This window comes from Portunus trituberculatus, chromosome 13 (assembly GCF_017591435.1).
Source record: "Portunus trituberculatus isolate SZX2019 chromosome 13, ASM1759143v1, whole genome shotgun sequence".
Lineage (NCBI taxonomy): Eukaryota > Metazoa > Arthropoda > Malacostraca > Decapoda > Portunidae > Portunus > Portunus trituberculatus.
Genome location: NC_059267.1, coordinates 3,321,781 through 3,347,684, shown reverse-complemented (window position 1 = coordinate 3,347,684; position 25,904 = coordinate 3,321,781). Strand labels below are relative to the sequence as shown.

General features: G+C 39.9%; 1 protein-coding gene across 50 annotated transcripts in view; it reads right to left on the bottom strand.

Annotated features, from left to right (window-relative positions):
• Nucleotides 1–25,904, bottom strand: part of LOC123503122 (muscle calcium channel subunit alpha-1-like) — a 230,015-nt gene that overhangs the window by 74,072 nt on the left and 130,039 nt on the right. For 41 of the 50 annotated variants that reach the window (XM_045252615.1, XM_045252618.1, XM_045252578.1 and 38 more), the window contains 13 exons: nt 22,877–22,982; nt 21,107–21,246; nt 18,984–19,105; nt 17,920–18,072; nt 17,028–17,242; nt 16,480–16,583; nt 14,439–14,599; nt 10,164–10,268; nt 6,645–6,738; nt 4,542–4,562; nt 2,311–2,456; nt 1,906–1,979; nt 1,487–1,638 (listed from right to left, as the gene is read on the bottom strand). In XM_045252615.1, coding sequence (XP_045108550.1) covers nt 1,487–1,638; nt 1,906–1,979; nt 2,311–2,456; nt 4,542–4,562; nt 6,645–6,738; nt 10,164–10,268; nt 14,439–14,599; nt 16,480–16,583; nt 17,028–17,242; nt 17,920–18,072; nt 18,984–19,105; nt 21,107–21,246; nt 22,877–22,982 — 1,593 coding nt within the window. Of the gene's footprint in view, nt 1–735; nt 938–1,486; nt 1,639–1,905; nt 1,980–2,310; nt 2,457–4,541; nt 4,563–6,644; nt 6,739–10,163; nt 10,269–14,438; nt 14,600–15,222; nt 15,381–16,479; nt 16,584–17,027; nt 17,243–17,919; nt 18,073–18,983; nt 19,106–21,106; nt 21,247–22,876; nt 22,983–25,904 lie in introns of all 50 variants that reach the window. The other 9 variants (XM_045252600.1, XM_045252607.1, XM_045252599.1 and 6 more) reach the window with 7 other exon arrangements.

Genomic DNA, 25,904 nt, shown 5'->3' with positions numbered 1-25,904 from the left:
GTGCCCCAAGACTGGAAAAGAGCTAACATTGTCCCAATCTATAAATCAGGTAACAAGAGAGACCCATTGAACTATAGACCAGTGTCACTTACAAGTGTGGTAGCTAAGATGTGTGAGAGGGTGGTGAAGAATAGATGGACAGACTTCTTGGAGAAAAATGACATTCAACACACACACACACACACACACACACACACACACACACACACACACACACACACACACACACACACAATACTGTACAAGGATTAGCTGTGCAGTTCACCAGGTCTTTCTTCACCATTATTCAACACATGAGGTTTATGCTTGCTGCACACTAGATACATGCACCATGTACATATGTACAGCATACAAAAGCAATTTAATGTAGTAATGGCTTATGGAAGATGGACAGCATATCCCATGTCCAGTTCATAATTAAGTGTAAGCTTCTTTGTATTATTGATTAAGATATTCAGTAGCTGCATAATTCAAAGCCAGACATTATGGCCTGGAGGTGCTGTAGACTTGTTCCCACAGCCTTGCTCAGGCTGCATCCTTCAGCCTGACACAATGCACAATATCAGGAATGTGGCTACTCCTCCAAAGGCTGCAGAAATAAGGTAGTCTTGGACAAGTTGGATAAGATTCCCAGTCAGCACCTTGAACAGAGGCACATGCAGGCAGGAACATTCACCCCAACCTTCTCCTACAGAGATGGTATGGGTAATAGCAGAAGAGGAGAGCTTCCAGTACCTGAAACACTGTCAATAAAGAAGCCCAGAATGTGTCAAAGTTACTTTCTTGTTCTGGGTTTGTGGGGAGCCTTCCTCCAAATATCTGCATCCCAAGGAGGGTAAAGATGAAGATGAAGAGGAAAAGGACAGAGAGCAGTGATGCGATGGAGCGACACTGGGAGGTGAGAGATAGCACCAGGTTCCTCATGGAGCGCCAGTACCTGCAAAGTGCCCACAGGTATGTCCTGGCTGCATGGTGACTGGCATGGCTCATGCTGCACCCTGTACTATACGTCATCCTAAACTAACACCAAAAACGTTTTTGAATAGAGCAGTTGATGTGTGGTAGTAATAAATTGGATGGCATAAACCTTTTTCTTCATCCACACTTTTATATCTTTGCAGTACACTGTCTAACTGCAACATGAGATGGGCATGCTTTTAAGTGAATAAAAATGTTATTCTTGAGAGTCTCCAACAATCAGTTGAAGTTGCAAAGCACACAACAGAAGAGTGAAGAGCAGCTAAAACTTATCATTTCTCATCATGATCTCATTTCCTACACTACTCAAGTCAGGATTTGGTATTGAAATTCACCACAGAATAAGGAACAGCATGTTCTTACAATGAACAAAGAGTACTGATCTATGGTCATGAAACATTCAGCCCCATCTGGATCACAATATCATACAATCCCAAAAGGTTCTTCCAAAAATACACTCTCACACACACACGCATTTTCCCATCTCCTCCATTTAGACAGTACTTACTTAGTGACCTTGAAGACTCTCAAGAGTCTGACACAGCGGAGCACAGACACCCCAAGGGGTGGCATGATCTCTGTGGAGGTGAGGACGACCTCGGTGATGCTACTGATCACCACGAAGCAGTCAAAACGGTTGAACAACGATACAAAGTAGCCCTGCAGAACCAAGGTTAGTGAATGAGAATAGAGAGGACAGACCAACAGACTGGCAGTTTATCTTTATGACACAACAAGATGCTTTTTAATATGTATAACAAAGTGTGTGTAATCTTGCGCTGAATCAAACATTAATGTGTTTATTTTGAAGTAGATTTAAGTTATCAATACTAGAAGTACAAGATATCTATCAAATACTTTGTTTTTACTACATATCACATAAAACATATCAAGGTTTCAAAACATATGTATAAGAAATGTACTCACTTGGAAGCCTAAACTGTACATTTTTAACAACATTTCACAAGTAAACAGCACCACAAAGAAAAGATTTGTATAATCTGAAAAGAGAGAACAAAAGAGTTAAAAGAAAGAAAACTAATGCTTCCATTCCATTACAATGTACATAAGTACAAAGTCTGCCTATATAAATGTAATGCACAAGCTTTTGTACTTCCATTATGTATGCAGCATATGGATCTCAATAGTAGAGTCCTATAATTATGCCACTGTAAAAAATGTTATAATGATGGAACTGATTGCCATTTCTTTTATCTGAATTCAGACACATGCAAAGACATCAATATTCCTCAAACAACACAGAAATTCTTAAGCATGCAAGGATTATGTATTTTGCTGAACAGAGTATATACTACTGTCAGGCAAACTAACCTTGGAACTGACTGAGCCAGTCAGGCTGGCGATAGTGTTCACTGGCCAGGACTGCCGTGTTGAGGAAGACGAGGACAATAATGAGCCAGTAGAAGGCCTGTGACTTGACCGCCTTGCGACACGCTCTCCGTGCCCGCCGGTTGATTCTGCAGACATGAGATGGTCACAGCCACTGTTAGTCTTCAGCAATGAGTCACTCAGCCTTCCGGTCCTCAGGATAAACACTTTTGACAAAGTATTCTTTGCAATGGATGACATTGATAAAATACCAATTCTTACACTAAAGAATGATGGCTTACACAGTAAGTCTTCTCTGTGAAAGGCAACTTTCGAAGCTAAAGCTATTTTCCAATGACTGATGTTGCTTTTGTGCAAAACGTGATTACATGAGTTGACAAAAAATTATCTGTCCTAAATATACATATAGTTCTGAACCTTGGTGATTAATTTTTTGTTTGAAGCTAAACATGTCTCCTACATAATGAAAACAGCAATGCAATAGTTTTAAGAACATAATATAACTGCATCACAAAATGCAAGTCATTCATGTAGCTCAGGCCAGGTTAAAAATGATAGTCAAGTACAATACGCATTTATAGTTATTGCAGAAACTATTCTTTATTTACACAGCATTATGTGCTTTTTTAGTATGCATGTCTGTGCATTTAGTGAATTGTCCATGATTTTGCAATCACATGATTTGATCAGCTTCCCTAATTCTCCATCACATCAAAATTCTTCTTTCCTTATACAATTTGGGTGACTGAAGGTGGCCACGTGTCTGTTGCATGACCAGTACACTCACTGCATTCACCCGCCAACTGTGCCTGTACAGTGACTGCTGGATGCATGACAATGAGTGACTAGGTATACTCTGCAAATAACTGTATGTGTTGGATAAAAAAATACTACTGGTGGTCATGCAACAGAAGAAATTATATGAATCTTAATTCCCTCTATGATACATATCAAAACACATGCTTGAAGGGAGAACTAAATATTTCTGAACCTGTGAGGAATGCACAGGGAAACAGACACCAGCCTTGTGGTGTCACACTACTGTGATACATCAGAGCAAATAAGCTAAAAAAAATTGTGGCATAAATACATTTCAATTTCTTCAAAAAAGGGAAAATGTTGATAATAAGAAATCATCTTTTCTTTGTAAGAAAAAATCTGCAACTGATGAGATCCGACCAAAAATAGCAGGAGGAAACAGCAGCTGCCTTGCAAACATGCATATTCATTAGAAAAATTCTAATTAGATCACACTGAAAACATATAGCAGGACATTCTGATGAGAACTGTGAGGGGAGCAAAGGAATGAGGCTCTTCACTGGTGAGGTCGCTTTCATCACGACCTACTTTGTCCAGTTGCACTACCATCTGCTTTCCTGATTCAGAGGAAACCTTGAGCTTGTATATACAGCCTTTGGCACTTCCCTTTACCACAACATACTATGTGTATGTTATGTTATGTGGCTAATATTTCAGGTCATATTCTTTTTGTTTGTTGCAGGATGGAGAGGTTCAGTTGTGCCACCACGCTTACATATCAGTAAAAACACATTTACCTTCACTTCCTTTAAATGCCCACAATGAAGAATGCTGCTCATCATGACACAAGTATAACATGAAAACATTTTGAGTAATACAATGAACAAGCTACTTATGGGAACCAATCCTACTTAAATTTGACTTGGGATTCAATGACTTGTGATTTGAGTGAAAGAATCATATACATTAGCATAGTGCCTACACTTGCTCAGCTTCATGAGTCACACATCACAAGTCATGGCCAATGTACAGAGATGGAACAGGTGGACCAGCTAGCATGAGACCATGTGGCAGCCCTGGTCTGAGAATACTTGATGGTTTGATTAATGGATGGCATCTGGTTGAGGTCATTGGGTGTAATTCATCAAAGTGCTGAGTGTGATGTAATAATGTTCACACTTATGGAAGCTGCCTGAAAGAAGACCACCTGAGGCAGACAAAATGGAACTGGTAATGTACAGTATGGTGTGTGGACAGGAACACCTAGGATGTACGGTAAGTGCACACAGTTATGAGACGCATGAGTGTCAGCGTGTCAAGTGCAGTCATCAATGTACGCACACACACGCACACAAAAGGGAGGCAGTGTGCGGGCAAAGGAGCCTCCAGGTCAGGGTGGGTGGGTCATGCTGGGTCAGGGGAAAAGAATGGTTTACCCTCAAAATGGTACACACCCAATTGTCCCCTTCACGAAGCTACACAGGAGAGATAAAAGAAAATACTGTGTTAATTACTACTCAAGTTCAGTTCATTAATTACAAAACTAAAATGATAACAAAGGTATTCTCTTTTAGACTAGCTATAGGAGAAGTTTTTTCCTTAAAGTTTCTTTTCCACTTGTCTCATGACTTACTGAAGTCAAAACTCTTCAGTAAACTTTACAGCTGAAGAAATATTCATCCCGAATGGCACGTGAAAATTCTAGAAATATAAAAATAATACATACATACATATATATATATATATATATATATATATATATATATATATATATATATATATATATATATATATATATATATACTCCCATAAAGAATTTTGACTTAGAAAATACTACATGAATAATAAATAAGAAAACTGTAATAAAGCTAGACACCGAAAAAAAATCAGCATATTTTTCCTTGTTTTAGAGTATGTTACAGAAAGCATAATAATCAATAAGCATAATAAATTTCAACTGACTGAGCCTCAGGAAACTTAGCAAAACAATTCCACATAGGGAAGGAAAAAACTTCTTAAAGGAAACTCTGATAAAGTAAAAAAAAAAGTATTTTATCTCAAATGCAATGTATATTTATACAAACTAAATGGCTGAGCTAAAACATAAAGTCATCAATATTTCAGTGAATTATTCTGTAGCAAGAAATGGACCTATTATGAACTTTTCGTTTAACTCAGAACAAGATTAAAGGGACACCAACACATATCTTGCTAGTGACCTCTCTCAACTACCACTGTCTTAACATTCCCCAAATTCCTTGCTAGAACATCTTGTGGCACTTAAAGAAAACAAAACAACAAAAGCAAAGGTGACAGAAACAAGGGCTTTTGTGCTCCTTTTCTGCCTGTTTTAATATGAGGACTGTGAGGTGTTTAGGGAGAGAGTGGTTACAGAAATGTGTGCAGTAGGTCAGTTTTTACCCTCACTCCTATATGACCTGCCCTCAGCCTCTGTGCTACCAGTGCAACAAAGACACCATGCCTCACTAATACAGTATTGTAACTCCACTTCTTCATGATAAAGTGAAAGCTAAAACATTAAAACATAAAGTAATACATACAGAACATAAGACTAATGTACGATGCAAGCTACGGCACACCTCTGCTCACTCTCTATCACACATATACACACAAACGCTCACTTATACAGTATTATAAAGAAGTTGTGTAAGTGAATATGACATCATTAGAAGGAAGAAGAGAAAGAGGAGACATGACAGCAGGAAGTAACAAAACAAATAACACACACACACACACACACCACTATAAATAAAATTGCCTGCGCCACTAATGGGCGGAAGCTGAACAGACCTTCCCATACACTCTTCAAGTGTGCCTACAGGCACTATAGGCCTTACTGTAAAACACACACACACACACACACACACACACACACACACACACACACACACACACACACACACTTAATATCTGAGATTCATAACCATTACACATCCCTACCTGTAAGCAATACTGAGGCACTGTTTTGTTGCAGAAGACTTAAAATGGTACCTACATCATTACAGGCAAAGCAAAATTAACTGCACATTAGATGGGTGTCAGAAGCTCCTGCTCTTCCCTGATGTGTCACTGTGGCTGTAACGTTACATACAGTGTGGCTTGGCAGACAAATGACATACCCCACACACAACACTTCCAGCACTGAGAAATTGGTTCATACTGATGGACTGAGGTGTTATGTGACTAAAATTCATGGCAGAATGGAAAAAAAGAAACAGGCATATAATTTTTTTTGCTAATTAAAGTATGAAATGAGAATGGCAAGACTGTGTAGTAGTAAAAATGTGAATATAAAACCTGAGGTAAAACAATGGAAAGAATCTGATTGATACAAGCATAATATATCTGATAATAGACTGATTTAAGATATATATTTGTAAAAAAGTAAGTGCATGATGGCAAATAATGAAATCCCTTCATCTCACTAACACAGGCAAACAACAGCTTGCTTCTCCTACTGAAAGAAAAGAGTTAGAAATCGGTGAATGGAGGAACTAAACCAAACTGGTGAGATGAAAGACATGCTTGATACCTACCGGTCAAATCCTCTCTTCTTTTTCTGCCACCAGGAGGGCTGCTGTGCCTCATCATTCTCCTCCCCTTTGTCTGTGTCAACTTCCACAGCTTTGGCTGCAAAGAAGACATGGAGTGAGTGCGACGCAAGGTGGTGATGGCAGCGGGACAGCTGGAGCTAAGAGCCTGTCATCAGCCAAGGATCAGGTTGGGAATGGTTGACCTGCACTGTCTATGAGTTGTCATTATTAAATATTTCTTTTATATATCTATAGTTGTAGTATATACACTCAGTAACTCATATCTAAAAGCAATGGCTATACTATACTGCATCTGGGGACTATAAATACATAGGTATGGGAGTAAATACACACATACAAATACTTTAAAAGAGATAATACAAAATGAACCAAGGACTTATAATGTCAACTACAGATACTATTATACTGCTTTTGTTTTGTGAGGAGAGACACTCTGGTTCCTCCCACAACAATGTCTCTAACTTATTAAAGAAAGCTTAATTACAGTGAGTGGCTTCTTTATCTTGTCCTACAATTACTACAACCTAGCTGGGAGAGAGAGGGAAACAGAATTGAGACAGAGTGACCTATGGTAAAGGGACACAACACCATATTCACAAAGGAAAGGAAGGTATCATAAAAGGAGGAAACAAAGGGATGGACAACATGCAAGATACATTCCTGAGAGAGAGAGAGAGAGAGAGAGAGAGAGAGAGAGAGAGAGAGAGAGAGAGAGAGAGAGAGAGAGAGAGAGAGAGAGAGAGAGAGAGAGAGAGAGAGAGAGAGAGAGAGAGAGAGAGAGAGAGAGAGCATATACACAACCATCACATACAAAATGCAAGACCACAGCAATATATATACTAAAGGTTCAACACCATTACCAGATTTTCCTGCAACAACAGCACATGGCATTAGCTCAATACTCAACACTGGCACAACACAAGCACAGATACACGGCAGGCACAGAGGGACAAGGCGGAGGCAGGCACGTGGAACAAAACAGTCATGGGGGCGACACCATGCACCCGTAAATGCTGAAAGTGTGGCAATCAGAAGGGAAAAAATTTTGTATATGACTTGGCATAAAAAGATGATTGGGTCTGAGGAAGGAGAACAGATTGAAACACGGGGAAGGTTGTACAGGCGTAAGGGATTTGTGAGGAGTGATGACAGGATCTAGGAGTCTTATAGATGCCTTGGTGATGAAGGGGATTATCTAGATGTGTACAGTACACTACCAACATTTATCTATGTCAACCAATGCCATAATGATCTCACTGGGAACTGTCAAAATGTGAAGAAGACATTGGGGAAGTCACAGGAAGGGAAATTTTTGGTGTCTTAGCAATACAAAGGGAATAGTTTTACCTTAAAATTTAAATTTATAGCATAGTTATTAGATATCATGGGAACACACTAATTGTGTAATTTTGATCTTTATGGATATAAAAATTTGATAGAGTGTGTGTGTGTGTGTGTGTGTGTGTGTGTGTGTGTGTGTGTGTGTGTGTGTGTGTGTGTGTGTGTGTGTGTGTGTTACAAATAACTGTGTATGTGTACTTATACATATACATATGTGTGTGTGTGTGTGTGTGTGTGTGTGTGTGTGTGTGTGTGTGTGTGTGTGTGTGTGTGTGTGTGTGTGTGTGTGTGTGTGTGTGTGTGTGTGTGTGTGTGTGTGTGTGTGTGTGTGTGTGTGTGACAAACCAATCTTCACACTACATGCAGAACCACCACCTTATGACTGACTACACCTTGATACCCAAGGCAATCCCCTGCACCCATTGTTTCATTCTCCTTACAGTGAAGCACACCCAGTCATTCACTCTTTCCAAGGAACTCCACATGACCCTACCATTTATTCCAAGCACTGGTGTGTAAGGCACTGCTTGGCACCATAAACAAGCACCCAGTTACTCCCTTCTTCCCTTGACACTCAGCTTGATCTGCAGCACATCACCAAAACACACCACAATACCAAAATTCCAGCCTCTTACCAACATAATGTCACAAAGTGCCTTCACCAGCATCCACATAACCACCTCAGCACACCACACACAACACTGGGGACACAGGGGACTCTAGCATGGTCATGTACACTCACAAAGACAAAGGTACATCAGATGGCTGCATCGTAATTCAAAGAAGTAAATTGTAATTTTGAGCCTCTTAAAGCAAAAAATGACTTACATTAGAGATAAAAAAGTAGATTTTTCAGTGCTACAAGATAACTTGTCCATGGCATTCTCATAATTTTGTAAGAATAAACTACAGTGATAAAACATCAATTGGAGTATTTCATACCGACATATTCTTAATTTGTGAAAATAATTTAATACTGTTTGGAAAGATATGATTTAATAGTAAAAGTAATACATAATGATGCCTTTGGTAATGTTGAAATAAAGTTGTAATATATAATTTTAAGTGCTGGAGGAGGAGTCAACACATTACTGGTCTTGCAAGGGGTGGACATAGAGACAAGAGTGTATCATGAGGAGTGTACTGCATTCAGTGCTATGAAAAGGAGGTATTGGTGAGGGTTCAGTGGAATCTTCAATATAAACAGCATTGCAAAGGAGGAAGACCATGGGACATTGAAAATGATGAAAGCACAGGCTGAAACCTCACTGCAACTCAATAACAAGACAATCAAACAAACAAACAAGCAAACAAACAAACAAACAAACAAACAGTACAAAATTGCAAATTGAACTCAACATCCCACTACTGAAACAGGAATAATAAGCATTTTGGCATTTGAGGGAAGGCAAACATAAGATAACAATAATAAACAAAGCCTTAACCTACACCAATCCTTCACCAACACAGGAGTCAGACAAATACAAGAACTGCAGTGATACACAAGAGGAAGGGAAGGTCCAGGGAAAAATACTCTGAAAATGTCTCAGATTAAAAAGAAAAAAAGGTACAGTGAGAATGGCAGGGAAGGGAAAACTGAAGAGGTAGTGGGTCACAATTTGGAGAAAGGAAGGAAGGTAAGGAGGAAAAAAGGGATGGAGGGGAGGGATGGAGTAAGGAGAAAATGACAGAAGTTGAAGAGAAGTGTCAAGATGGGCATGAAGTCAATGCTGCCCTCAGGATCAAATATTGGGAGAAAAAAATACACTGTGAGAAAAAAAGGGTTAAATTCAATATACACAGTTGAGTGAGAGACTGTGCAGGAGGCAAGGAGAAATAAAGGCAATGTATACTGCAGGTCTCAACTGAAAGTGCACTGTATACTGGCAGGTCTCAACTGAAAGTACTGTATTAAAAAATAATAAAAACATAGCAGCAGCAGCAGCACTGATTATGTAAAAAAAATATGGAATTAATTGGTAAATCATTACTGAAAAGTAAAGTGTTCTGGTGAGGAACATGAGGACGCCACACCATGCGAGCGTGCTAGCGAATGAGCCTTTTTAAGGTGTAAAGTAGCAGCCGGCCCGCGCTCTGAGCTGTGGAGCTAGAGGGCGGGCCTGGCCTGTCACCTGTTCAGTTCTCTGGCCTCATACATACAGTTACGCATAGAGAAGAGAGGCAAGAAGAGCAGAAGGGAGGTTGGGGAGGCCACGGACATGGCTCCACGGTTGCTGGTGCCCGGCAGCACTAAACGGCGCCCGTCTGAAGATAGGGGGCGGAACGCTGTTATAGCAGCAGCCCACACCCTCTGTGTTGTGCGGGGCATTAGGTGCCCGCTCTCAAGCTCTATCAAGCTCCATCTCCACTCACAAGGAGTAGGGGAGGCGCTTCTGATTGACACGAGAGCTAAGAGTGCATGTTAACTATATAGTTGGATCTATAAAGGGAACGCTGAAGCTCAATGAATTTTTGAAACATGGCAGCTGGACCATCACTGCCTGAGAGCACTGTGGGCAGGCAAGTAGCCCCCACATGCCCCTCGCAGTGACAAGAAAAGAGAATGACTGGACCAGCTCCCCTCACAACCCTCTCCTAGGTTAGGCCACCCCAAGCAAGGGTCATCTTGTTATGATGGTTTCCACCTTCACCTCTGCCTCTCCAGTCTGCCTGTGCACTACTGATTCACCACCACTGAGTCTCTGTTAATACTTGGAAAGCAGAGAAAACTGATATTTGTATCACAGATCAGATCAACATGATTTTGGAGGTACAGTAGGAATGTTTCTAGATATCATGCTTTAGTAAATGATAGAAGAATCTAGATTTCAAGTTTGTATGGATAATATTTATAAGAAGGGATAATTATAACTAAAATTTAAGGATATATTTATCATATGATAAAAATTAGGTTATTGTAGGACCATGGAAGGATTAGACATTTATGAAGTGTCTTAAAGTGGCAATGATCTGTTAGCCACACAGTCTAGGAAAAGACAAAATACAATCTTTTGAAAAAAAATTTTAAATCAGTAATCTTAATTCTTTTATTCTGGTGAGTTTAGGTCAACAACCAACAAAGAAACTGCAAGAGTGAGATATTCCAGTTACTAATAATGATTCTCAGCACTCAGCTCACTAAGAGCTGGCCTAGCGTGGGTTCAGTGAGTGGTGAACCAGAGTGAGGCGGAGGAGCAGCATGTCCCGGCAAGCAGCACGGAGCCTCCGTGTGCTGAGGGACGAAGGCTCGGTTAGGAAACAACAAAGTCAGGTGAAAACTAGGATAGTATGAGGCCAAAAAATGTGAGCATCTACTTAAAAAAAATCAACTCATAATGGTAAATAAAAGGCAAATTGGTTATGCATACAACCATTAAGATATTGTACATAAGAACTTTGGCTTCTGGCACTTTAATCCATGGAGGGTCACTTTTAAACTGAAATTTGCTCTTGCACCTTTGTGGGGGAGGGGGTACAAACTTACATCGGCTACAGATAATACATTGAAAAATAATAATAAATTGGGCATAGGAGGCATATTTCAGAGTAGCGAAGGAAATACTGTGTAAACAATAGTAAGTCACATCAACTTTAACTGATAGGAATAGACTCATGACATCTCTTTATCTATTGTTTATCAATGAACTTGTTTCAAAGAGGAGAAGAGTCAGGGCACTTTTGGGACAGCAAGGATCAGTCTGGAGCTGCTCAATGCTGCAAGCTGCTGCCAAACACACACAAGTGAGCTACACATCCTTGGCTGAGCCAGACATGTCCACCACACACCAAAGGTACCCTGACAACAGTGATTCTTCAGAGCTTGGACACCTTAAGAGAGTGACACTGACATGCCCGCACCTCACACACTGGCCTGGGGTGGGATGGAGGGTGGGGAGCATGGAGGGGTGGGGTGGTGCATAATACTCAAAACTGACAGCACAACCAGAATTTATTTCATATATTGGTGAATGTGTATATATATATATATATATATATATATATATATATATATATATATATATATATATATATATATATATATATATATATATATATATATATATATATATATATATATATATATATATATATATATATATATATATATATATATATGTGTGTGTGTGTGTGTGTGTGTGTATATATATTCACATATATATATACATTATGCATATATATATATATATATATATATATATATATATATATATATATATATATATATATATATATATATATATATATATATATATATAAAATGCATGGCACTCACTCCAGTAACAATAGATAAATTAATAATGTCAACAAACATCTGGCATCTGATAACATTTTCATACTATAGTGTGTATAGAAGGGAAATTGTGTTCTTTGTGAATCTGATAATAAATAATAAGAATGCTTCTTTCATTACCATCATTACATATTAATCTTTTTCCTACTGCATGCTATCAATGAAGCCAAGAACAAAATTAGTACATTAGTGATGAGATCAGAGGCCAACACAGCAACAAACAACCTCTTGGCGCCGGGTCCTCAACACAAAGCCTGGACACAATGCCAGCACTGAGATGTGGAGAAAATGTTGTATGCCTCAAGTCTACAGTACTAGGCCTCTACAGCCAGCCAATGGACGGGCTCATGGATGGAAGGGTGGATGGATGGATGAATGGATGGATGGAAAGATGGATGATGGGATGAATAGATTGGCCTTCCAGAGCAGCTTATGCTTGTTTGATCATTCACACAGCCACATGCACACACCAGCCAGACTGCTTGGTGTGGACAGCAGCTCATCAACCCTCTACTGATGGGGGGGGGGTGGAGGTGGAGGTGGAGGTGATGATGATTGTAATGGTAATGGTGATGGTGATGGTGATGGTGGTGGTGGTTGTTGTTATGATAATGGTGATAACTTCAATGAAAACTGTAATGGCAGTGATGATGGTGAGTGATTTAGCAGGATGATGACTCAAATAGCAATGATTACTGAGACAAGAGTAAAATGCACCATTGCCAAAGAATGTAGTAAAGTAATGCATTGCTGAACAACTATGAATGCATGACTATGGCCGGGGCCTCATCAAGGTTACCAGCAGACGTTAGCAAATGGTTAGTTCATACCTTTGTTTCATCCACACTTAGTATTAATTTTTCAACTTAAGATTTAGTAGAAAAAAAAAGTAAAAAATAAATAACATTTGGGGGGATTAGGCATGGCTATCAGCGGTTGTTATTATTAAACAGAAAGAAATGTTCCGTTATTTAATTGGCTGGCTTTATGTAAACAAACAAATTAATGTGTATGGTTAGTTAGTTAGCAAGGTGGGTTTAGTGGAAGAGTTAAAACAACAAGCCACATCAAGGGCCATTTTGTGAGGTTAAAGAACAAATCACTGAAAATATGACTAATTTTCTAGATATTATTCAATGTTTAATGTCCTGTGCAAGTATATCAGCCTGAACCTGCTGTAAGACAACACTCATTAATGAAAACCCTACAGTGGTCTATGTCAAGTTATGGTAAATTAACTTTGTAAAATAGCAAACTACAACAAAAATTATTACAGACTTGTATATATCAATATGATAATTATTTATATCTATAATTATTATTGGAAATCTATATCTAAAAAAATTCCTACAGTATTTAGTAGTACTCTATAAAGAACAGCAGGAAGAATAGGAGGAGGAGGAGGAGGAGGAGGAGGAGGAGGAGGAGGAGGAGGAGGAGGAGGAGGAGGAGGAGGAGGAGGAGGAGGAGGAGGAGGAGGAGAAAAAGAAAAAGAAAAAGAAAAGGAGAAGTAAAAGGAGAAGGAAGAAGAGGAGAAGGAAGAGAATGAAAAAAAAAGGTAGATGAGAAGCAGAAAGAGATAGAGAAGCAGCAGAAAACAAGAGAACAAGGAGGAGGAGGAGGAGGAGGAGGAGGAGGAGGAGGAGGAGGAGGAGGAGGAGGAGGAGGAGGAGGAGGAGGAGGAGGAGGAAAATACAGAAAATACAGTTGGAGAAGACCAGGACAAGAAGCCAGAAGAGGAGAAGGAGTAATACAATGAAGCAAGAATACTCATACAATTTCTCCCTCTGCATTTCCAGAGAGACAATTATCACAAATAAATCAACATCACTATTACTTTCATTATCATCACTAATATTAATATCCACATTGTTATTTATTACGACTATCATTATTATTATTGCTATCATGTTATTCTTATTATTAACATTTTATTAATAGGTTCTAAAACTAAAGGGGGAAAACATGGAAGGATTTTTACCAAGGAGTACCAACAACAACATGGAGAAGCAATGCCCTTACCACCATCTCTAGCTCCACCAACTGACACAGGGTAAGAGGGTAAAGAAGGAACAGAGGGGGAAGACAAGGAGGAGGTGGTGGACATATAGAGACACGGGAAGGGACGGAAGAAAGACGCCTACCGTCTGACTCCTTCTTATCGTCTTTCTCCTCCAAGTCGAGGTCCTCAGCATGTGTGATCCACTCCAGGTAACCCCGAAGGTCCTCCTCAATTTGCTGCTTCTCTCTGAGTTTTCTGAAGTCTCCACGAGCTTTGGCTTTCTCTCTTTCCTTTGAGAACTCTCTAGTGGAAGGACAGACAAGGGACAACACAGGTTAGTAGGGAGCAGGACGAGTTAGGCTGAAACAGAGGCGCTCATGGATACAGTTAGAAGAGCCTGTCACTGGTCATTGTATTTTAGTTGCTGGTACTGAAGCACAGGCAAAAGAGGAGCATGTTACCTTAGCTACAACTTGGGCTGGATTGTTCCTCATGAGATCCTAAACACATAACAGAGTACATATACTGATGGAACTATGTGTGTATGGAAAGGGCAAAGTTGAAAATTAGTGCTTCAGAATGCATCTCCAGTGATACATTTTAAGTTTTAGTGCAAGTAAACTTTTATGATTCAGAAAATAGTGACTCTGTAGCTCCTGTTTTGCTTGGCTATCTTTCTACAGCTATGGTGACTAGACGGGGCAGCGGCAATGACAACACATTTCTTCCTAAAACGCTGAGGACAAGGGTGGTGGCAACATAGATCTTCTCCAGCCACACACTTCCTCTCCTGCAACAACACTTAAGGCTTGGCAGATACACCAGATACACAGCGGCTACACTTCACTAATAACACCTTGGTTAGTGTGGACAAAGCAGGCAGGATCAGACATCTTTTGTTATGGTTCCACACTCTTTTTCCCTACCATCAGTTTCCTTCTTGTCTTCCCCCTCCATCTCAATGTCCTCCGCTGCTGTTATCCACTCTAAGTAGCCTCTCAGGTCTTCCTCTATCTGCTGTTTTTTCCTCAATTTCATGAAGTCTCCTCGTGCCTGTGCTTTTTCTCTCTCTTTGGAGAACTCTCTGCCAGGTTCCAAAGAAAGATCAATCCTATCTTCCCCTACATCTTTCTACCTTGCTTTTATGTGTGTATGTGTGTGTGTGTGTGTGTGTGTGTGTGTGTGTGTGTGTGTGTGTTTAAAATATCACCTGTTCTTCTATCCTTCAAGCACAAGACTTCTCTACATTCTTCCAACAGTCATCTCACATAGAAATAAAACTCACAAGAGCATTTATCATCCTAAAAAGTTGTGAATTTAAGAGAAAAGTTTGCTTCCGCAAGAAAAGATAAGCAACACTACAAGCAATATTCTACTTATAAAAAAGAAGTTTATGCTATACTATATATAAATAAAAAATAGAAAACAAGCTTATTTTCTGCCTTTATCTATTTTATTTTGCCTATAATGAAATAATCAGAGAGAAGCATATTGCGGCACAAGGGAAAGACACATATCATACCTGTTAAAACAAGCACCACAGAACCAAGAGGAATAGAAGTGCTGCTGACAGGACAAAATCAATCACAGTTATGGATAATACACCTTTTTTTTCCTTCCTGCTAGAAATATTTAGCAAATGGAAATAACACTTTACTCAATACCACACATTCTGACACTGCAATTTTGTCACCCAAGGAAATGTGATGGTAAAACTGTATTTGTTCATGATAAAGCAAGACAAGAGGATATAGAGCAGCCAGAGAGTGAGAATGATGGTGACAGTGTACACATGTTACCGTGCTCAAGAGTTCTCAGGTATTAAATTGTCTGTGTCAGAGTTTGCAATACAGAGTGTAGCCACGTATCCCATGAAGCTTAATTGTATCTGCATGTGACTAGAGAAGGAGACTATTCACCCACACACTATATAAGTACCCCATAAAAAAAATTGATATACTGATACACAAATAAAAGATTGATATAAACAAGAGAGAGAGAGAGAGAGAGAGAGAGAGAGAGAGAGAGAGAGAGAGAGAGAGAGAGAGAGAGAGAGAGAGAGAGAGAGAGAGAGAGAGAGAGAGAGAGAGAGAAACACAAAAGCACAAATAACACAAGATAATAATAATGATATGAAGAGCTAAGCAGGGACCAAGCCAACGCAACAGAGCTGTGCCACTCACCCACTGAGGACACCAAGAATGAGGTTCATCACAAAGAATGCACCAAGGATGATCATGGACACAAAAAAGATCCACTGCCAGCTGTTACCCATGGCATCTGCAATCTGTGGAGGAGGAGGAGGAGGAGGTTGAGCGGGTAAAGAAAACTGGACATCTGTTTTCATATTTCATGTCTGCAATTCATTAGTGTCTATCTATCAACTCCTGTGACTTTCCTCATTTTCTGATTGACGTTCTTATCTCCGCATCATCAAGACAGGAAATTATATAGATCCTAAACACATTCAGAAGTATTTTTCTATCTGCATAATCAACAAAACAAGTCATGAAGTCCTCCAAAAGTTCTGAACACACTGTAAACTTCCTTTTTAACTGCATAATCAACAACAAAACAAGTCATTAAGAGCACCAAAACTTCCTAACACACTTGCATCTTTCTATATCTATAATTAACAACAGAAGAAGTCACTAGGGCCCTAAAACTTCCTAACACATTCACATTTTTCTATCAACATAACCAACAATAAACCAATACTCTCCAGACTCACATAGTACATCATATCAGTCCAGCCTTCCATAGTGATGCACTGGAACACGGTGAGCATAGCCAGCCCAAAATTGTCAAAGTTGGTGATGCCGTAGTTGGGTCCTTCCCACCCGTCTCGACACACAAAGAACTGCCCGTCAGAATTGAGCATGGAGCAGTTGAATCCGCCACCGTCAGTGTCATTGTCGCAGGGATGTGGTGACTCCATCCTGCTGCCTGTAGGATGGAACAGAAGAGTGAGGGAGTGGTACAAAATGGAGCAAGAAGAAAAGGAAGATGGATAAAAAGGTACAAGAAGAGGAAAACAAGAGAGAGGGAGAAGGACAAAGTAAAGCAGGAAGAAAAAGAAGACAGATGAAGAGGTACAAGAGGAGAAAAACAAGAGTGAGGGAGCAAGGAAAAAAGGGAGACTGATGTAAAGATACAAAAGGAGGAAAGCAAGAGTGAGGAAGACAGATAAAAATATAAAAAAAAGGGGAAACAAAAATTAAGTGATGTGAAATGGAGCAAGAAGAAAAGGAAGACTGATGAAAAGATACAAATGGAGGAAAACAACAGTGAGGGAACAGAATAATATGGAGCAGAAACATAAGAGACTGACAAAAAGATAAAAAAAAAAGAAGGAAAACAAGAATGAAGGATTGGTATGAAATAGAGCAGGAAGAAAAGGAAGACTGATGAAAAGATAGCAGAACATAACTCTTTTATTTCTTTTTTCATGAGACATTGAGCAAGGACAACAAAAATATTAAAGAAAGACTATCAAAAGTAATAAATCTCAAAAGGAAAGTCAAAATGGATATCTAAAACTGAAAAAAAAGTGTATTGAAACCTCCCTCTTAACCCAGTTACTAACTACTACTACTACTACTACTACTACTATTACTTCTCACCTGTCTCATTATTGTAGCAGGTGAAGTGAAGCTTGCCAGAGAAAAGCTCCAGTCCAACGATGGCGTAGATGATGATGACAAACATAACAAGGAGTGCGATGTTGAGCAGTGGCACCATAGCCTTCAGGATGGAGTTCAGCACAACCTGCAGGCCTGGGAAGGAGAACACAATGATGGTGGTGATGGTGGTGGTGGTGGTGGTAAGGGGAAGGAAATTTCATAGAGATATTTTTTTGAAAATATGAAGTGAGAGGGAAAATACTAAAGATGATGGAAAGAAAATAGATAAATAAATATGGTGAAAGGCATGGGTATCCTTACAGGGCTGTTTGTGAAGGAGAAAGAGAAGAAGGAGGAGGAGAAAGATAAGCAAGAGGAGGATTTCACATGGGATAATTCATGACAATACTGCACTGAAGGATGATAAAGTGATAAGGATTGCAACCATGATAAAAATAATGATGACAGCAAGGAGGAGCAATCTACAAATGGCAGTGTATCATGAGAACTCAGCACTGAAGAATGACAGAATTCAAAAAGAGTGCCACCATCAAGGCAGACAAGGAGTGCCAATAATGTCAATGATGATTTTATGAATAACAGATGGCAGGTGATAATAAAGTATGACAGGTGCTATATAACACCTAATGGAACTGCAATACAATGTGACAAGAAGTACAAAGCCAACATTCTTGTAGACAAAGAGTGAAATTACTATTCATCATCAGCCACATGTTACTATTAGTAGTGTATCAGTAGTAGATGGGCACCTGGTGTGACCTTCATGCAGACACACACACTCCCTCCATGGCAAGTTTTCTAATCTGTCAAGTCTAGTGAATTCTTAATATTTGACAGATTCTTGGCAGGTCAGAGGACTTCATATTGAGGAACGTTACTGGTGAACTCACGGGAGGAATGTTGTATGTTACTTGACTGTTCAACATGAGTGTATACACAACCAATATTCTTATGGATGAAGGAGTTACATCAGTACTGCTTTCATAAGTTACACATATCACTGATGAGTCTGAGGGGCAGGTTTATAACAGCCGCTGACTCACTTGGTACGCCAGACACCAGTCTGAGCGGCCGCAGGACCCTGAAGGCTCGAAGGGCTTTGACGTCGAAGTTGGCTTCCCCTCCCTTGCCCTGCATCGTGATGTCTAGGGCACTGCTCACCAACCTGTCAAGAACATGATTTTCAGGTGGATGCATGGTACAGGAGAGCAGCAATGCAGGACAGCAAGTCTGTCTTGGCATTTAAATAATATTTCAATAACAAAGAACAATTACAACATAGGTTCTGCCTAACTCAGAGCTAAAGGCTGAAGTCTACTCAAATTAAAAAATAATATTGTATTTGGTATTTATTCTATAAACTTATTATTGATTATCTATTCATGTAATTCAAGGTTTTACAATGAAGCACTACATACTAGATACAAGCACATCACTGATAAGGTGAGTTGCAGCATATCAACCATGACTATGATTATCAAAGCAAGACTGAAAATGTTATATTTGGGTTAACAAAGAAATTTCTGCACTATTTTCTTTCTTTTTTTTTTTTTTTTATCAACACGTCCCAAAATCAACAGAGCTAATATTATCTCCTCAAGTATTTAAGCTGTGTAAAGGTTATAACAATGGAGACATGAACAGTAGCGTAGTGAGAGATAAATTTACATGGGGCAAAACGTGAAAATGCCCCCTCCCCCACAAGTAATAGAAATGTGAGATTAGGTATAATACACTTGTTTATTCTGTATAGATATATCATACTATACATACATGAACTTTAAATCAATATTTTGCGCGCCTTCAATTTGCAAAAGTGTAAAGTATGAACATCAACATTCTCAGCAGCTTCGCCTGTCTCGCCCCCTGAGAACTTTAATGTGCCGGCCGGGACATTAGCCCCGCTCGGTGCTCCCCTCCCTAACACTACGCCACTGGTCACATTTGCAAAGTTTTTAGTACCAAGATAGAACCAGAAATAATGGGTTCACGTTTGAGAAATCTAGGTTTAGAATAAATGGATCGGACTCAGTAACTACTGATTGTGCTGCATCAATGGAGAGCTTTAAAAGCAGATTAGACAAATTTATGGATGGGGATGGCCGTGGAATTTGGTTGCTTTGTTCATAGAGATTGCCTCGTGTAGGCCCGACGACCTCTTGAAACTTCCTTAATTTTCTCCTGTTCTAAGTCATTTATTTACCCATTAAGGATACGAAAATAAAATCTAAGTAATTTATGAAAGTATTTAAGGACAAATTGCAAATAGGAGCAAAAAATTAACTTCCCATAACTCTAGCCTTTCTCTACAATTGAGGAATCGGAGCATTCGATTAAGGCTTCATGTTCCTCGATACTAAAGCTTCAAAAACAGTCTCAAATATATTGCCCTACCTGTCTCAAAACAACAAATTCATCTACTGTGGTAACTCGTAAAGAGAAGGTGGCAGGCGACTGACAGACAGGCTGATAACACACATGAAAGCTGCCACGCCGCCTCACACACGCAGGTTTGTTTTGAGCCGTTTGCTTACTTTTGATCGGTGCGAAGCTAACATGAACTTCTATAAAATCAAGGTTGCGGCACATTCCTGGAGACACTGCAGCCATATCAGCCTTTTGTCCTTCACACTTTGTATTTATTAATTTATTTACGTTTACACAGGACCAGTGTTTCTTCATAATATTCATATAAGTTTCATGATTGTACGACACAGAAATAGTACGATCACTAATAATCCTGTCTGACTCTGTATGGATGGATTATACTGTAGTGTTTGTTAGGTATATAACATGCCATTAGTCCGCCCGTCTTTCCTTTCCTGGTGAGTGAAGGCGGCTGTATTGACGTAAGCCATATGAACATGAGGTGAATGTGTTCTAGTATTGTGTTTTGTACATCTGACCCATGAGTCTGTCCGTGTAGTGGCGTCACGTGTGCTTCCTGAGTGAGCAGTTCGAGGCAAGGGAGACTGGAGACTGGTAATAAAGGGACATTCTTCTCTTTATTTTGTACTGGTCATACTTAAAAATGGATATGTTCACTGAGTATATTGGTTCATGTCAGCCTATTAGGTGTTGGGAGGTGTAATGAATGTAAAAGCGGAGGAAGTCACCGTACAGAAGGATGGTACGTAATGGCTGCAGGGTCTTGTGCTTTACTTACCCGATGACCACGATGAGGAAGTCGAGGGTGTTCCATACACTCCGGATGTACGCCCCCGGGTGCAGGATGAACCCGTACGCTATGATCTTCATGAAGCATTCTAGCGTGAAGATCACCATGAAGATGATCTCGATTCGTTCCTGCGGGGAGGCACTCCATTAGTGATGCGACAATTGGGCACCAGACACCGGGCATCGGGCACTGGGCACTGGTCTGCCTGTGGCCAGTGTGCTGCAGTGTTGTGCTCTCATGCAGAGTACTTTCAGAGACCACACATACTTATTCGGATTATCATACAGTCTATTAGATAAAAATTGACAAATGTTACACACACACACACACACACACACACACACACATACAGGGAGCGGGGGCTGGCCATTCATTATGAAGGATCGAGGATAAAAGGGACAGTCCAATCCCCTTCACGGTGTTCCCATTAGAGATCACTGAACTCTTAATTCATTTTGCGAAAGCGACAGTGAGGGTGCAAGGCTGGTGTTTAGCGCCACCAAACCTTCCTGACCAGCTAACACTGCACTACACGGCGCCGACAGTGTATGCTACATTTTCCTTTTAAATTTACAATGTGTTAATTAATTAAGCAGTCAATCGACCTTATGTTAGGATCGAATCATGATCAGCAGACATAAGGCAAGAACTTTACCGATTAGCCAAGTCATCTTTTGCCGGGTCACTCACCGCACGTCTGGCCCAAGACAGCAAGTGTGTCTGCGTGGCAAGAATGTGGGCTGGTTGAGGAAATTCTCCTGCAATGAACTGAACTGAATTGTGACTTTAAAGCCCGGGCCAATAACTGAGTAAACGTGGCATTAATGTTCCTATAGTCACGCTTATATTGAATGAATAATGAAAATGTGACTCAGAGTTGTGTAAGTATTGACTGACTCATGAGTTCTGAAAACGTGGAGGTGTCACACTTCGTGTGTGGTTCACAGCTGACTCATGATTAATTCACACGTGTAGAGATTCAACAAATCCTGCGTTATGTAACTATATAATGACTCCCCCACTGATGTTCAAAATACATTAATTCCATAACTAGTCAATGGATAATTTATAAGCGAGCATGTGTCGCATATATCACAACGTTCTACTTGGAAGTATCGATATAATGTAAGATTGCAGTGAAAAAAAATGTAGGTTAAACTAGTCTTGAAAGGAATATTGGATTATGTTGCATAACTCATCAGCCTGATGCCGCGCTCACCACGCACACACTGCACCAGGACACACAGTGCTCAAGTACTCAACAACTCTGCTAAAAATGAACAGTTAGTAGGTACTTAGAGAATGACTCATACATGATTCACCTAAAGCTGAGTACCTCATGTGCCACTGCCAAAAGAAGTGATGACACAAGTCTAGTGATTTATTTCCACTTGTGTAAACTGAGCAGAATTAATACATGAATAGATAAACTGTTTTAAGAGGGTGCTAGCGCCACACGAGCACCAAGGCGAGCTGGGGGTGGGGTGTGGTGATGGGTGCAGATAAACAGCTGTCTGATGTTGACTTTTTTTTACTGAAACATCTTGCATAATATGACATCATTATTTTCGGGAACGGTATTTAAATGAAGTGTGTGTGTGTGTGTGTGTGTGTGTGTGTGTGTGTGTGTGTGTGTGTGTGTGTGTGTGTGTGTGTGTGACCATAACGACTAACGCAGTTTGGCGTGCATAATAGGAACACTTCACCAACACTCATACTGTATGTGGCGCCAATGCTGCAAAGGGGCGCGGTACTCACCAGTGTGTCGTTGACGGAGTTGGAGTCTGAGTTGGGGTAGGGCGTGTAGACCGCCAACGCCACGCAGTTGGCGAAGATGGTCACCAGGATGAACCACTCGAAGGGCCTGAGAGGGAGTTAAGGAAAACCCGATCCTGCAGGTACTGGTGGCTCGTTGGTACAAAGTGAGGTTGCTGATATATCGCGGGGTGTTCGATTCCCGCGCGTGTGTGTGTGTGTGTGTGTATGTATTACGGTTCACATTATCTGTTATTGTCACCTTTGGAAATATTTATAAAGTTGTGATATCTAATCCTTATATTGTTCTTTCCTTTTATGTAATGCACTGTGGTCATTGAACTATCTATCCCCTTCCCAGTGTGTGTGTGTGTGTGTGTGTGTGTGTGTGTTGGAGGAGGTTACAAGACTTGACCTTATATATGTATTTTGTTATGATATAGATGACTTGAGGAAGATCTGTATATTAGTATAATGATGTTGCTACACCTATATTTATCCAGTCTTTCCTTCATTTCATTTACATTCCTTTACGTGTGTGTGTGTGTGTGTGTGTGTGTGTGTGTGTGTGAAGGTTTCGAACGTGAGTGAAGCAGACGAATGAACCAATGAACCGGTGATCGCTGAGATGTAAAATGTTGACAGAAAATTTGAAGGAAAAAAATTAAAGAAAACTTAATAAGGAAAATATGTCAGACTTGTCAAAATTAATATCATGTCTTATGAAGTGATGTGATGCTTCTGACTACTACTGATCTCTCTCTCTCTCTCTCTCTCTCTCTCTCTCTCTCTCTCTCTCTCTCTCTCTCTCTCTCTCTCTCTCTCTCTCTCACACACACATCATACGAAAGTCAATAATATCTATAAATATCTACGCCTTTATTATCCGTTTATGAGAGAGAGAGAGAGAGAGAGAGAGAGAGAGAGAGAGAGAGAGAGAGAGAGAGAGAGAGCAAGGAGATTAGACAAAGCTTTTAGTGAGCGTTAGAAGAGACAGCAGGAGGCGGAGGGAAGGAGGGAGGTAAGGTGCTCTCTCTCTCTCTCTCTCTCTCTCTCTCTCTCTCGCCTAAAGGCCCTCTGCTTGTATTTTGATGGAAATATGACCTTTAAGTGAACCCACGAGAGAGAGAGAGAGAGAGAGAGAGAGAGAGAGAGAGAGAGAGAGAGAGAGAATTACGTTTCCATAGCAACCAGAACCTAGAATGCGTCCTCCATCTCTTAACCAAATCTTTCCATACATTCTCTCTCTCTCTCTCTCTCTCTCTCTCTCTCTCTCTCTCTCTCTCTCTCTCTCTCTCTCTCTCATTCACGCGCCCTTCAGCTTCCCCATTCACACATATATTAGCCGACCAATCCCCTCTCCTCCTCCCTTTACAATCTTTTCCGCCATCTAATCACACGTGGTCTCCTTGCGCCGTTAACACCAAATATTGCATGGGAGGGAAAAGGTCGTTTGGTCTCCCACCCTCCCACGCAACCTCGGCGCCTTCCTCCTCGGTAATATTGCAGTTGAAAATGTTCTTCGTATAACCTCGACTTTATATTCTTGGTGGGTTGTTTTTTTTCGGGGTATTTTTTTGTCATCACGGTGGATCGTTGACTTGGTTGTTATTGTTTTCATGGGTTCCGTTTTCTTTTTGTTCGATGAGATTTTTTAGGGATAGTGTCGAGTTAATTGTGTAGTTGTTGTTAATATTGTTTGTTATGGACATTTTGCTTAGGTTGAGTTCGTTCTTTCGTTTGTTCTTCTTCTTCTTCTTCTTTTTATTTTTATTTCTTCTTCCTCTCCTCCTTTTTTCTCTTACACGTTCATCTAAGGTCACTGATCCTCACTACACATTTTCACATGGCTCTCTCTCTCTCTCTCTCTCTCTCTCTCTCTCTCTCTCTCTCTCTCTCTCTCTCTCTCTCTCTCTCTCTCTCTCGTCCCATTCTTCTCTCCGTATTCAAATCCATTACTCTGCTCACGAACCATTCCTTACTTCTTCTGAGCCCATATAAAGTCAATCTCATTTTCTGCATCTTCGACACGCTGCGCCTTTGGTTGTTTTCTCTGTGCATCATTCCTCATTCTATTTTCAGTATCCGCAGAATCCGTCTTGTTATCTTTGTCCCTCTAACACTCAGATCTCTACTTCCTTGTTTTGAGTCTTCTCTAATTCTTAGCATAACTATTTCCGAGAGATTTTTTTTCTAGTTTTTGGTATTACACGTAAATTTTTTTTAATATATTTGATACATTTTGCTTATCCACCATATTTATGAAAGTAAGATAAAAATTATGTGAAATTCTTATTCCTCTCATTTTTCTTCTTAATGTACGCGATTTTCTAGTCTATGGCGCAGTTTTCATGTCTAAAGAATGCTTGAAAATAAATGAAAATATAAATATGAAACAGTACACGCCTGCAGCAGCGCCACCATAAATATAAAATCTGGAGGCCAATCCCCGTAGACTCGCGCCGCTGGGAAATCTTAGAAACCTTGGTAGAAATTATTATTATTCTAGCTTTGCATACGTATCAAGATCCGCCTCACCACCTTATCAATTGTTACTCGGATCAACCCACGCCTCGCCTCAAAATGTCACTGTATTCCGCTCATAACTTTTTGAAATACCTTACGAACACATGGAAAATAAGTCACTGTTCCTTTGTAACTTTTTTGAAATGCATTACGAACATATGGATCGTCACTATTCTTATCGAAACTTTTTTAAATAACTTACGAACATGTGGCGGAAAAAAATGTTCCTGTATTCCTTTCGTAACTTTTTAAATACTTTACGAACACATGGAAAAAAAGTCACTGTATTCCCATTTTAACTTTTTTGAATCACCTTACGAACACAAGTTAAAAAAAAAAAATAAGATCTATGAATTCCCTTCGTAACCTTTTTATCATCTTATGAACACATGGCGGGGAAAAAACATGTCATTGTATTCTAATCGTAACTTTGTGAAATAAATACCTTACGAACAAATGGCGCAAAAACATAAATAAATAAAATAAATAAAAGGAAAAGTACGTA